We start from the raw sequence: 15,062 nt of genomic DNA, 5'->3' as shown, positions 1-15,062 counted from the left end.
TTGTATTCGGAAAAAAGGTGTGTTGCATGAGGCAGATGACGCACCTTTCCTGCTTTATACAATTCTAAACATATCCAGTCTCTAATAGTGTTACGTTATTATGCTGTGAGTGCTCTCATACTCGTTTGATTCTGAAAATGTATATTTATATAAATATACCAATATATATATATGTGTGTGTATGTCCGCATCTGTAGCCTGTTATTGTCTCATTATACCACACTGTGAATGAATTAAAAGTAAATATATAAGTCGTCATGAACACATCTGTCCATCAGACAGAGGGCTGTGCCTCCTGTCATCATTAATGGACGTCTCTTTAAATGACCGCTCGGAGGAGAGGAGTTCTCATTTCTCTAAGGAGGAGGGGAAATTAGTGAAATGAGAAAGGCCCTAGGACTTCCTCTATAATATTTTCACTGCTGACAAGCAGAATCTTAAAGCGCAATGTAAAACAAAGGTCAATTATACTTGTTACTGCCCTCTACTGGTTGGGCTACAAAGTGCATCACATGTGAATTAGTAGCAGTTTCTTAAATAGGATTTTATTGTTTTCAAGATATAAAATACAAACAGCTGTTTTTTACGATGGAAAATATATACGAGAAAGGCGGGGCTTAGAGAAGAAGAAACGCATACAGTGCTTAATGTCAGGCACATAAATAGTGTGAATAAGTGCCATGTGGCCGCTCCGTAACACAGTGATCCAGAGCGGTGTGCTTGTTTCACTTCGTTAAAAACACATAAATTGGCAACATAATTTGGCACTGAATATTGTAGTTCAATTATAACTCTGTATGACCACATAAACAAACAAATTGAGTCATGTTATAAATAAATCATCTATCAAAATAACTTTTTTTTTCCAAACAATTTTTTCACCAGCATCCTTTTGTCCAATTTTCAAAACTCTGAAGACAATTAGCACAACACCTATCTTTTCTGGACCACACCATTAACATCACACTTCATGATTTGTAAGAAAAATAGTAAGCAGTCAATTAACATGTTACTTAAATATTCGTTACATACAAGTTTACTTATAACAAAACTATAGCATGCCAAAAATGAAACAAAACAACCTTTGACATAGTATAATCCCTCGTCTTCTGCCACTAAAGGAACCTAAACGGGCCCCATTATGCTTATTTTCCCATTTGATAAATCGGGTAGATAAGACATGGAAAGCGATTTTATCAAAAGGTGCAAAGCAAGAGACAACATTAGATGTGATGTGGAGAAGAACATGGGTTAGCTAAATGTTAAAGGTGTACGGGTTTTGTGCTTTTAACTGTATTCATGTAATATCATTTTTTTATATGGCAGCGTTTTAAACTGCTTGTATAACTGACTTTGTTTTCTTATGTACATTCTATAACTTTAGGATTATATGTCGCCAGAAATGCACAAATGCCACAATCACCCCAAAAAAGGATAAAATGGGAGAGTTGGTTACAGTAAAAGGAATTATGAAACACAATGATGTCCTATTGTGTTTTGTATGCAGGTATAGGTACAAAGTCATACTCTTTACTGTTTTGATTGACTTTGTGTGATTGATTATGGAGATGGATTTGATGTGTTTTAGTAGAGTTATAGTATGTAGAGAAATCTTTATTGCATTTTGAAATATAGAGTTGGTATTGCATTGTCAAAAAGTGGTTTTGAGCAGAAACCCGACTATTTGGCTGAGTGTGAGATGTAGGTGTGCTGTCGCTTGTGTTAAGAGTTTTGAAAAAGTAACTGAAAAATGGATAAGCATTTGTTAGCTTTGCCAAAAATACAGTGAAATCAATGGAGAAAAAAAAGAGGATTGGCAGCTTATAAATGGCATGACAACTTCACTACGATAAAATCAATAACCTGTCACTATGATTCAAAACACAATTACATTCAAACTCATATTGAGCTACAGGAAGTTTTGATATGCCTCAACGCAAAAAAAAGAACACAGTGCTAAAACCAAAGTCAAACTCCTACACACTTTCAGTCCTTTACTCACAAACACACACATACAACACACACAAGCGCATCTCAGTTAACAGAGTTGCATATATCTTCCACCACTTTGTTGAACTCCTCTGGTTGATCAGCATACACGTGGTGAGAAGCATCATCTATCAGCTGCAGAGTGGAATTTAAAGGGAATAAAAGATTACATAAACTTGCATCAGTCATACGTCAGAAAATGAACAGACCAGAATGACTGCCATGCAGTTGAGTGTCTTAATCAGTGAATAAAAGCAAACATCCATGACTGACCAGAATTTCATTATTGAATCCTATTAGATATTTGTGACAAGTTCTCATAATCAGTTTATCCTTGAGTTCTAGTGGACATTTGTGACATATTTGAGCAAATTCCCTCAAGGCGTTGCTGAGATTTCACATTCCTGCGAATGCACAGACAACACGAAAACATAATGCCCAAAAGGCACGAAAAACAAATATGAATTTAATTAAAATGACTAATTTCAAACTCAATGGACCGTTTCAGACTCCTAATTGGATAATATCTCCCTCATGACTCTACTCACCAGCACTTTGGTGTGGGCCTGGTTCCTAATCTGGACCACTCTGTCCCCAGAGGAGCTTTCCACCCAGGATCGCGCTCCGTACAGCATGGTGAGGGGCATGGAGGGGGGCAGCTGGTGAACACGATCCAGCATGGGATTCTTGGCCCAGCCCAGAGACTCAGACATGGCCCTGAAACCCACCTCACCACTGGGAGGGGGAGCAGGATAAGGACATGGAAAAGGTGGTAGAGGATTGGTCAGCTTTTTGTAGGCCTTGTGTGTAGTTATGTCTGCCAAAGGAGTTACATTTCTGCAAACGTTTTTGCAAATGGAGTGCATTCAATCTCGCTTTTTTTAGTCATAATATCCCCTAAAAAGCTCATTTCAACACATGCCAGGACTCACCCATTCACACACTGATGGCATATGCTAGCTTGCTACTTGGCTACCTGCACCATGGGTTAGCACACATTTACACACAAACACACATTCTTGGTTCAGAATTTTGCCCAAAATAACATTTGACATGCCCAGCATCAAAACAATGATTGTTGGATGACAACTCAACCTCACGATCCAAAAAACATTCTCATGCAGATTCCAGAAAAAAATGCAGGCAAAATGTTCATGAAACTTGTTGTAAACGGGAAGCAAGAACCCGGTTCATTTTAGAAATAAAATAAAAAAAATGTACACTTTTTTTTTTCAACATGCTGAAAAGAGCATTTGTGTTGCATTCATCTGGTGTAGCAATAATAGGATGGACACGATTCAGACTGGTAAAATACATGTTACCACCACCCTTAATTAGTAGGCCCGGTTGTTTAAACGCTCTGAGCAATAAAATAGGACACGTCCTTTTATTTGTAGAAGCTAAATTGATTCCACATTTAGCATATGAACACACTAAAGTTTGGAAATGTATCCTGGGATGCACCATTTGCCTTGGAGGAGGTCTTTTGCTCTCATAGTCACATAACATAACAGTCAAATGTGGATGAGCGATGTGTTTGCTTACCTCGGGGTCTGTGCGTTACAGTGGTAGATGTACTGGGTCATTGTGTCATCCTCAAACAGATCTTCAAATTTCCTTTTGAAATCAGGACGGAATCTGTTCACCAAGCCCGGACCTGAATCAACGACACACTGTAAGATGGATGGAGTGGGAAATGGAACATCACAATGTTACCTAATCAATAAGATATCTTACCCCATGGGCCTGCTGCTCTGATGACAGCCAGTGGGTTGAATAGGGAAACCACAGCGGCAATAGCTTTTACCCAGCGCGGAAGGGGGGGCCTCTTGTTTATCTCTGATCCCTGACCCTCCTGGGTCTGTGGCTGGGGTCGCTCAGGGAATCCCCAGGGGTCCACCAGGATCAGATGTGACACCCTATAAGAGGAGAAGACAGTATATATTCATTTCAACTGGCATTCAATTTTTCTACAGTAAATGCATTTAAAGAAGTAGTGCGCTTTGCTGTCTCTGTGAATACTACCGCTAAGAGGCGCCATGATGTGTGGCATTTTCTTATTTTGATTTTCTTTGCTAGCTAGAGAGCCAACTGGACAATATGGAGGTAGGATTTGAAAAAGAGAGAACCTGATAATCAATTGGCTTTCTTGCTGAGATATGCGGATATATTATATTGCAGACTATTTATTTATTGGCCAGTTGAAGTCACTTCCTGGAGTCTTGGAAGGTTTCTAATTTCTCTAATTTCCCCTCCTTGGTCCTCCGGTAGTGACCCAGAAATGGATTTCAGCGCGCCATGTTGAAGGACATCTAATTTCTCTAAATGCACATCGAGGACCGAGGATCGAGGAGGCTCTCTGGAGGAGCTATAATCGAGGATACACTGATGGGTCCTCCGCGGATCCTCCACGGATGTATTCAGTCTCTGATTGTTTTACGTTATTATGAGAGTGCTCTCATAATTGTTTGATTCTGAAATTGTATATATTTATATAAATATATGTGTGTGTGTATGTCCGCATCTGTAGCCTGTTATTGTCTCATTATACCGCACTGTCAATGAATTAAAAGTCAATATATAAGTCACCATGAACACATCTGTCCATCAGACAGGGCTGCTGTGCCTCCTGTCATCATTAATGGACGTCTCTTTAAAATGACCGCTCAGAGGAGAGGATTTCTCATTTCTCTAAACGCCTGCTGCTTCCCCTCCTTTCTCCTCGGTTCCCCTCCTCGACTCCTCCGCTCGCATCTCCTGTGGGCGGGACTAAGACACGAGGATAGGAGTCGAGGAGGGGAGTCGAGGAGGGGAATTAGAGAAATGAGAAACCTTCTTGGTGTTACTGTGACAGCTAGAAGTGACAGCGACTGGCCTAAAAACAGTCTAGCCGTGGTTTCCAGTCTTTGTACAAAAGCTCACTGGTTGTTTTTAAGCTCCATATATACACTGTACAAAAACAAGCAAGGGAGTAAGCTTTCCTATATCCTAAAATGTAGAAGTAACCTACACCAATGAAACCTAAATCATAACATTTTACAATTAGATAATGATGTCACATTTTAATTAGAAATATATATTTAAAAAACTAAAATCATAATAAAATTGATTAAGGGTTAAAATAAATCTATTAAAAATGATTGTCACTTAAAAATAATGTTGCATTAAAAACAATACTGTAAAACACACGAACAAATAAACGTAATATAGTACCCTTAAAGGTCCCCTATTATACTGTTTTTCATCAATATATTATAGGTCTCAGATATATACAAAACATGTCTCTGAAGTGTTTGGCTCCAAACACCAAACAGATCATGCATTGTAGCATCCCATAATCCCCTCTGTTTCAGCCCTGTTTCAAAAGTGCTGATTCTCTGTCTGTTACTTTAGATGAAAATAAGGAGCCCCTCCCCACGCCCCTCTGAGAGATATTTGGTTAAAAAGAACACAATGGTGCTCTAGGAGGAGATTCAGGTGATAAGGGGGGGGGGGTACCTTGGTTCCTGATTGGCTAATGGTTACACAAGCCAAAACATTGTTATGACATCATAAAGTGGCCAAAATCTGATCAGCTCATTTTCAGACAGGTTTTTATATGGAAATGGATCAGGACAAAAAGAGAGCAAATCTTTTTTCCTGAAACTTCCAGAATCCCTTTACACAGAGGGGACACATGTTTATGTATAAAAGACATGAAAAAGTGGATTTAGCATAATAGGTGACCTTAAATATTAGATGAGGCTGGTTAATATATAACATGACTTATTCAATGTTCAGTACTTACTAAACCACTACAACTGTTCTGTTCCCCTCATCATCTTAAGTTTAAAATGCATCCCATTAGTAATATTACCTAGTAGGGTACTGGATGGCGTAGGAGGTAGCCAGGTACCCCCCCAGACTGTGTCCCAGCAGGATCATGTTCTCCAGGCCTAAATACTCTCTCCACTGCTCAATAGAGTCCACAAACTGCTTCTCTGCCTGCGTAGCATCCGAGGGGAAGGAAGGCCTGGAGCTCCGGCCGAAGCCCAGGAGGTCAAAGGCGTAAACAGGCCGCGATCGACTCAGAGCGTCAATGTTCCGGATCCAAAGGCCGACCCCTCCACCGAACCCGTGGACCATCACCAGGGGAGTCTTCGGGGCTAGAGGAAAAAGAGTTAGTCGACGGTCTTATGATGCATCATTACAGCTGTTGTCTTGTGATAAACAAAAAGTAGGACGGTACCCTGTTCTGCAGTTTTGCGCACCCCCTTGTTGGTGAGGGTCAGAGTCCATATTCGATCGCGGTTTGGCAGGGTCACAAACCGAGACCATACGTCATTCTGGATACCTGTTGTGACCACACATAGAGGAAGTGATTAGCTACATATAGAGTGCAGAAATTACGTTTCTTTGAAGGCCATCCAGGAAGTAAGCATAGAAAAGGCTCCTCGGACAAAAAGACAATAGCCGCGTTCACACCGCGTACTTTGCAGTACTTAGTGCCGGCACTTATTACCCCAGGGCACTAAGTACCAATCGCGTTCACACCGGAGTACTTTTCCCTGAGGGAAGATTACACAAATGAGCCGCTGACGTCACTTCGTCTTCTTCTGCTTTGGGTTTACTGGCAGGCTGCAAACAACTTCACGGCGTATAGAGAGGCGAAGTCCCTCCCCTTCCGGTTGAGCTCCATGGGACCTTATTTCGGAAAAGTTATGCATTGAAGTCAATGGAGAGAGAAAGATTATCTTTCGATCCCGTTTGAATTGTGCCACGAATTACACACATGATGTTTGTCAATTTAAAAGATCATTTTACAAGTCAAAAAAATTCAAATGTGTCGTAAAACTGTGAAGTAACACTTTTTTGTGTGTGAAACCGCTCAATGAACTACATCTCCCGTCTCGCACCACACACCAAGACGGCCGTCACGTTGGCACATTTCACTTCTTTCTTTCAGAATGAGGCGAAAAGTATTAAAAGAGGTGAAAATCACTACAAGTCTGGGCATGTTGAGAGCTGTACATACACACAAGGGGAGTTAGTCGGTTCGTAAGAGCCAGCATGCGGGACCGGGATTCTGGGATTCGTAGTCTTTCTAGTTGCCTATTTTTCATAGTCTTATATTTCAACAGTTTTACGACAAACTATGACTTTTTTGACATGGAAATTATTATTTAAGATTGACAAACATCATGTGTAATTCGTGGCACAATTCAAACGGGATCGAAAGATAATCGTTCTCTCTCCATTGACTTCAATACAAACTTTTTCCGAAATAAGGTCCCATGAGTCCCACCGGAAGGGGAGGGACTTCGCCTCTCTATACTGCCGCCGGAAGTCCCCGGCCGGAAGTCGTCCCCGGCCGGAAGTCCCCGGAGTTGGGGACTGGCTTCAGTAGAAGCTGCTGGGACTCCCAGCAGCTTCTACTGAAGCCTTCCGAGTAAATCGCCAGAACGCCGACACCTCCTCATCACTCCACCGCTCCCATGTTTTTTTTTGTGTTGCCATAAGTTATTCTCTCTCCGTTGGTGTGTGGGGCTAATGCTAATGCTAATAATGCTAATGCCACAAATACAATGGCGGCTTCACAAAACTTTTCAGAGTTTTACGGGGCGTGGTTTGCAATTCGCCCAGCCAATCAGAACTGGGGCACTTTTTCCCCCCAGGATAGTACCACCTCTCTAGCAGGCACTAACAATGGGGGTAAAAGTTCCCGGCACTAAGTACTCTTTTTGGTGTGAACGCAACATAAGGGGTACTAATGGAACTAAAGGGGAAAAGTACTCCGGTGTGAACGCGGCTAATGGGATTTTTCCATTCGATTTCGGTATATTGTATATCATAAGCTCTGTCGCAACCATACATTTACTATACTTGCACGTTTGTTCAGCAGGATAATCTCCTCATATACACTTTATTATTTTTGAAGCAAAATGCAATTGTCACAAGTAAAAAGCTTTCGTTAGACTTTAAAATAAATTACATCAAGGTCATATGACTTCACGTCACCACCGCTAAGCTAAATGCGGCTAATACTTGCCGCAATAACTTATCGTAGTCTTATTTAGTAACTTTTAACCGCTTTTTTGACACATAGAAGCATTAGACATTCACGACTTGGTTATTTACTGACATATTTTATGTCGTAGAAAAAAAATGTAAGCTTGTGTTAACCACAGATCTTATTTCAAGCATGTAACCACAAACACGTTCAATACATGTTTTTACTTCGAGAAGAGGGAACAAGAAGCGGTAAAATGCTGAGTCAATTCTGGGTTTTAGGACTCATTCCTGCACCACTCTATTTGAGATCAATAAATTACATCAAGCTATAAATCAACAATCTACCGTGTATGTCAAAACACACTTACATGCAAGAATCTTTGACTCTGCAGTCTTTAGAAGGGACATGGATGTTGGACGCCAGGAAGGCCACCAGCTCCAGACTGAACTTGTCCTAACAAGAGAGAAACAGAAGACAAAGAATGAAGAGATGGTAGATAGTACAGGAATTATTCAACACGTGTTATCTTTGTTTGCATTGAGCAAACAGGCCGGGGAGTGTCAGACTTCACAGCCATCATTCTGTCAATCATAGTCAGTGCCAACACCCATAGCAAAGGGGTGATAGGAAATATGAATCATGATTACCACTGACTTCCTAAACCTTGTGCCTTATTTTTTGTATTGACTGCCTATGTTTAATAAAAACCACATAAAAATGTTTCCACCAAATTATTCAGAATGTTCCCCGCCGAGTGTCACGTTGTGTTGGATGACAAAATATGTTCCTTCCAAACACTGCAATTAACCACCAAATGTTTTTAATTCAGAATTGTAAACGTTTAATTGCCATTTTTTGTACAGAATGACGCTGTTGTTGTTTTTAAAGGTGTTATGGCTTTGTGTCCTCATGTCTGTATTTTCTTGTACAAATGTATACCATAGTCATCCACACAGCACAACATGGAAAACACAATTAAAATGTCAAAAATGTCTTTAGTAAGGCAAAGGTTTAAGAGTAATAATCACTTAAATTCCAGGCAGTTTACTGTTCCATGCAAACACTAGGCAACACATACAAAATAGGTTATTGACAAGCTTTTTATTTTCAGGAAAGAAATGTGAAAGTTGGGTAAATTTAGCCCAGGTTGGTTTTCCCCGGCCGACTATTTGATGGAGATAGAAAAAGGCATTTTCACATTCCAACCTCCAGCATTAATAGACCAGGTACACCATCAGGGCGTACACCTGTTCTGCAATCAACATGCAATACAAAATTGCTGAGTCATCCTGACAATTGGCTCACCGTGGAGGGTCAGTCACAGCTGCTCTTCTCTCCAGTGAATACAACTTACAAAGACCTGTTTGACAGGAGTGTCACAGTAAAGTAATCCCATTTGATCAGTAGCAACTCCTCTGGTTCAATAATAACCCTCATATCCCTGCAATACAGGTTAAAGTTAGCAATTAATCTATTTGCATTTAATGTACTAATTGTTTCCCCTTATTTCTGTCATATAAAGCCAACTGATGCAGTTGTGTTTTATTAGTATACTATAGTTAAGTGACAACCTCTCTATACAATTATGTAAGTGAAATGTCACATGGATATATAACTAAACTGACCAACACAAGCATAAGGAAATGTACTGTATTTCCTATTTGATATTGGTGCAATAAAACAGCACTATGGTATTGTAACACAGATCTTAATGTTTGACTAAATGTGAAAAGTTACATAATAAACTATAGTTTTTTTTCAAGTTGAACCATGATGTAATCAGAGTAGCAGTGTGCTGGAGAAGGCATTGGTAATCTCCGTCTGTTTATGTATTTGAATGACTTACTCTGTTTCACAATCGCTTTGCATCGGAGCTGTGGTAGTAGCAGGTTCCATTGAATTTCATATTCCGGTGACTACATCCAAGGAAATGAAATAACACGCTGCTCTGTATGCTAGTTTTTAATGTTTTGTAACTCCGTTCTTTAAATCAGCTGACCATGAACACAGATGGTCTATTATGAGGATGCGTCAATTTCACAAAAAGCATCACTCGTCATTCATCTTTCATAATACAAAGTCTAACGGGGCGTTCATAGTAAGCATGAAGTTATATATTCCTACAGTACCTCGCGAATTTGACAACGGGAGAGCTTTAGTGTTTATAAGCTAGCAACAGTCAAACGGACGGGGAGTATGTCTATACACAACATCTTCGTAGGCTATGTGTTTGTGAAGATTAACTATATTTTGTGAAATTCAAACCTGAAAGACTTAATATGCTTCGTATGATTTATGGTGTGACTATGTGGTTGAGAAATTAGTTACACCGGGCTTTTGGGTCCCGGGAAAAATCTTGGGAATCGATAATGCAGTTGACAAAACCGTATATCGAAATACTGTCTGAGTGACCATCTTTCCTTTCTTCACACCTCTCTGTAGCACGGTGGGAGGCGCCAATGGTCCCTTCTACAACAACAGAGCTCCTTTGCTCTTCTCTTCGACCTACACGGAATATAATATGTGTAACACCAACTCCGCTTCCGGTTTACGAGGACACGTCACTCATTCGACTGAGAAAGGGGACCGGTGCAAAACTCGTTTATTGAACCCATTTGTTCACTTTAGACGGAAAAATCATGTCGAACTCAGTCCTTTCGGTGGTTTCACGGTTTCTAGAGGAGTACACCACCACGACGCCCAACAAGCTGAAGGTGGTGGATTCATATTTGCTGTACATCTTGTTGACAGGAGCTCTGCAGTTCCTCTACTGTCTGCTCGTCGGAACCTTCCCCTTCAACAGCTTTCTGTCGGGCTTCATCTCCTGCGTTGGCGCTTTCATTCTCGGAGGTAAATACTTATTCTGCAAATATTGTAATGTGCTGGCAATGATTCTTATAATGCATCCATTTCGAGGGGTTTCAGTCAGTCACTGGACTTCCGGTCAATAAGTGAACGTGTGTGTCAACTTAAGCTAACCATGCTAACATCCCATGATTTGAGCTGCAGTTATATAAGAATTAAACAAATAAACGCACTCTCAGTATGAACATGTAAACCAACTTTATCAAATAAACATTGTACATTATTATGTGACAGCTTAAACACATGTAGTTTGATCACCTTACAATAGCACTGCAATAAAACCATACATTGATGTAGGTTAAGTTATCATATTGAGTTTGATCTAACATGGACATTTTTTTGGTGCTTTTATGAAATATACTACGTTACACTGATGTTTTATTATGAATATTTGTATTGACTTATGAACAAGTGAACAAATTATTTGCACAAGACATTTGTAGAATACACAGCAGATAATGTAAATGTAATACATCCTGTTGACAGTAGAGGAGTTTTAGGGTCATTCTTGTTCTAATCATACTGTCCCTCGACACATATACTATCTATAAGCTGGAATACCTTGTCCTTGGAGAAATACAGGAAATTGCTTTAGGTCTCGTTTTAAATCCAGTAAAGAGAGACCGGACAAATATAATAAATAAAAGAGAGGGGTTTAGAAACTATTAAACCTTTTCTGATTGAATACCAGGAAAACACACAAAAATAACTGAAAAAGGCGAAGTCTTTAGTTTGATGGAATTTTCTCAAAGTTTTGTTGAGTTAAACACTGAGAGGTGAATCTTCTCAAGGTTTGGACAGGGATAAATCCCTCCTGTCCAATTATCATATTGGACAAGCGTATACAAGAGAATGTTTAGCATGTGTCCATGATACATTTATTGTAATTGATTATTTAACTAGCCTGAGATTTATTGACTACATTTTTACTTTATTTTCATTTAAAAAACCTAAGTATGTCTATCGTAGTGCTGAAGTCACTACAAGTTTAAAAAGTGATATTCGTGTTATGTTTGAACATTTATAAAAATAGTCTTAGTGCAATAAGTGTTTATTTATGAGTCTAAAGTGCCATAATACTAAATTCTGCGTGTCTTTTTTTCTTTTTTCTCAGTATGTCTTCGTATCCAGATCAACCCACAGAATAAAGCAGACTTCCTGTCCATCTCTCCGGAGAGAGCCTTTGCCGACTTCCTGTTCGCTCAGACCGTCCTTCATCTGGTCGTGATGAACTTCATTGGTTGAAACAGACGTGCATCTGCCTCTCAGAAGGTACATATTTATATCACACATGCATTTCTCAGTTTAGAGATTTTTTGGGTTACACCTCAGAGGGCATTTTATGATTACTATGCCATTGCCCAAGTCTTGTTCAAAAACAAAACTGGTTAAAGTCATGATGGCCAAATAGTTTGAAGAATTTTAATGTGTTTTGTGACACATTTGAATATGAGAACATTTCTCTGCAAGATGTACTTTAGTGATTATAGCAAAGAGTATTTTTTGTCTACAAAAGAGGGGAGATTTAATTAACTTTGAAGTTGTTTATGTAGGTTTTTAAACAGATTCACTCATATATTGGTTTATGCTTGCAAAACAAGTAATATACCTTCTCAGTCACATGAATTATGCTTGGCAGTTCATCACTCTATTCTTATTCTACTCCAGATAGCACATGTGATAATGTAGACTCCTGTATCACTTCTCCTGGGAGATCCACATGATATCGCATATTGCTTTTTCTTTGCTAGGAAACATCGTTATTGAATTTTTCAGACTTTGGGCATAATTCATTCTGTTGTTTCTCATTTGCTTCTAAATATCTACTCCCTATAATCTCACTTGTTACTAACCCATTAATCTGTTTTTTTTATTTTTTATAGATCACAACGAGAAGTTACTAAAACCCCCCCTCAATACATGATGATTTTGTGCCACTGAGTCACATCCCACCATCAAGAGTGAATTAGTTTAATCTTGTCACCCATGATGCAGTACAATTTAATAATGATTCATTTGTTGCATTCTTTTTTTTATTATCAGAATTTGTAAAGCATTCCCTTTTGCACTGAGAAGAAGAAATAAAAACCTCTCAAATGGTGACCTGGAGCACAATGAATTATTTATGACTTAAATAATAATACACTTGTGTTTTTAGCAATCTTAGTATCTTAACGTTTTGAATGAATGATTTCCTCCAAATAAGGGCCAACAGGCATAGTGTTTATTAGAATATAGGATTGTACATTCATACGAAATAAGTAAATACAGGTTATATTTTTCATTTGAACATATACAAAAATGTTCCCTTTTAATAAATCTAAAGTAAATTAAAAACACATTTCATGAAACATCCAACAGTATACCCCCTAACCAAACTTGTATTATTCATACTGTTGACTTATTACATCTTGGTATATTAGAAAATAATGCAGTATATTATATACATTTAATACATAGAATTAGATGTAAAATAACTCCTGAAAAATAAAGATAACAAATTTTAAAAGAATGTTCAGATTTGGTACCAATATTTACATAACTTGTCAATACCACCAATATAATCAGCAAGGAAAGATCTCCATTCTCTCCTACTGTCTTTGTAAATATTTTTTACTTAAACTTAAATATTTTACTTCATGACGTAGCAGGAATTTGCTGGTTAAACCTTTTTTTTTTGTGCCCCAGAAATTGCACCCTCTCTTGTACATGGAAAAACAGACTACAGTTGAGTCCTGAGCCAATGTGAGTCAGTGTGTGTAGCAAGCCTAGCATGTCAAGAGAGGGAAACAAGAAGACATGAAAAACTGACTGAATAAAGTTTGCATTCCAGGTTTCTGTCAAAGTGACATCTTAAATCTCTTCCTCTGTTGAATTAGTAGCAGATCAGAAAGGAAGTACTGTACAAAATAAACAGACCACATCCCTTCTGAATAGGAGTTAGCAAAAAGTAGTGAGAGTGCTGATTCTGGTAACTGAGAGACTTAAAGGGCCCATGTCATGGCCATTTCCACTGATCATAATTACATTGTTGAGGTATACTAAAATAGATTTATACTGTGCAATTTTCCAAACTCACATTGGTTTCGCATACAGCATCTCTGTCAAGCATGTGTATTCAGCAGTATTCACTTTCTCCACTAAACGACTCGTTGGAGCTCTTGCCCCCCCCTCCCTGTGAGCCTAGTGTGCTCCGATTGGTCAGCTCGGCCACTCGTTCTGATTAGTCAACCACCAGAGAGGCTGCGCCCATGTCAGTGCTTTTCCCGGCTGCTCTCAGCGTAACATCAGTCTTATCATGGCGTCGGTACAGCGGTATATTTTATATACATATATATTTTTAACTGTTGTTATAGAAGAGTGTGACGGCCCCAGGGCCTTTGTCTTACGATGGGGTGGAGCTGAAGAAGCTAATCAGCACGATCACGGACACCTCCGGACACTACGGCCCCAGTCTCTCTCCAAAGCGGCTGCAGGAAGACTAACTCTGCGATCCTCTCAACCACCTATCTTTGCATTTACCACAATAAATGTGCCGTGGTTTTGTAAACTCGTGTATGTCTCCTTGTCTTTCCGTTGTGGCCTACGAGCCGCTCATAACAAAGAGTAAGTTATTTTTACCCGTTATAAACTACTACTGTTTGATGAGAAATCAAATCATGGTTTGCTATATATGAATTCAGGGAAGAAAGGATAGGCCTACTAAGTATTTCCATTAAACTTTATTTTTAGAAATGTACAAAATGAACATAAATATACATATATACACGGTATATCATCCATTCCTCCTCCTCTTGCCTGCGCACAGCCGGTGCGGTGCGGTGCCTTTTAGCACGACGCCTCAGTAGTAGTAGAATCCCTTCCCCGTCATGGATTGTCCGCCAGGATCTGGCTGGACGAAATCAAATGCAAATCACAAAATATTAGAGAAACTTAGTTGTTTTAGATTCGTTAGTAGTAGTTGTGTAATGAACAGCTTGCCTGCTAATATGCTAACCTAGCTTTGTTTACCTTGGTAGCTAACACGATATGAACGTTAGCTTGGAGGAAAGGCAACTATAATGCAGTGTAATAAAACTACTATGAACAAAAGCTAGTGGTTCATATTAGGCTAGCAATAACGTGTTTATAATTGCAATCGTATACGGGTATTCTGCTACCATACAATGTAACTTGCATGAATACATTGTTTTGCGCTAGCATACAGCTAGCCTCG

At 39.2% G+C, this 15,062-nt stretch overlaps 2 protein-coding genes across 2 annotated transcripts; one reads left to right on the top strand and one right to left on the bottom strand.

Moving 5' to 3' along the window:
* Positions 1 to 523: 523 nt before the first annotated feature.
* abhd4 (abhydrolase domain containing 4, N-acyl phospholipase B) lies at positions 524 to 9,994 on the bottom strand. Its single transcript, XM_034137348.1, has 8 exons — positions 9,828 to 9,994; positions 8,349 to 8,434; positions 6,218 to 6,322; positions 5,846 to 6,134; positions 3,727 to 3,908; positions 3,535 to 3,646; positions 2,538 to 2,724; positions 524 to 2,124 (listed from the first exon to the last, which is right to left on the bottom strand). Exons 1-8 carry the CDS (start codon positions 9,875 to 9,877, stop codon positions 2,035 to 2,037), a joined length of 1,101 nt encoding a protein of 366 aa, XP_033993239.1. The 5' UTR covers positions 9,878 to 9,994; the 3' UTR covers positions 524 to 2,034.
* A 507-nt stretch (positions 9,995 to 10,501) lies between these two features.
* Positions 10,502 to 12,949, top strand: dad1 (defender against cell death 1). The gene is made up of 3 exons (XM_034137349.1): positions 10,502 to 10,831; positions 11,961 to 12,118; positions 12,730 to 12,949. Exons 1-2 carry the CDS (start codon positions 10,621 to 10,623, stop codon positions 12,089 to 12,091), a joined length of 342 nt encoding a protein of 113 aa, XP_033993240.1. The 5' UTR covers positions 10,502 to 10,620; the 3' UTR covers positions 12,092 to 12,118; positions 12,730 to 12,949.
* The last annotated feature ends 2,113 nt before the right edge of the window (positions 12,950 to 15,062 follow it).

This window comes from Trematomus bernacchii, unplaced genomic scaffold (assembly GCF_902827165.1).
Source record: "Trematomus bernacchii unplaced genomic scaffold, fTreBer1.1, whole genome shotgun sequence".
NCBI classification, from domain to species: domain Eukaryota; kingdom Metazoa; phylum Chordata; class Actinopteri; order Perciformes; family Nototheniidae; genus Trematomus; species Trematomus bernacchii.
This window is presented reverse-complemented; position numbering and strand designations above follow the sequence as displayed.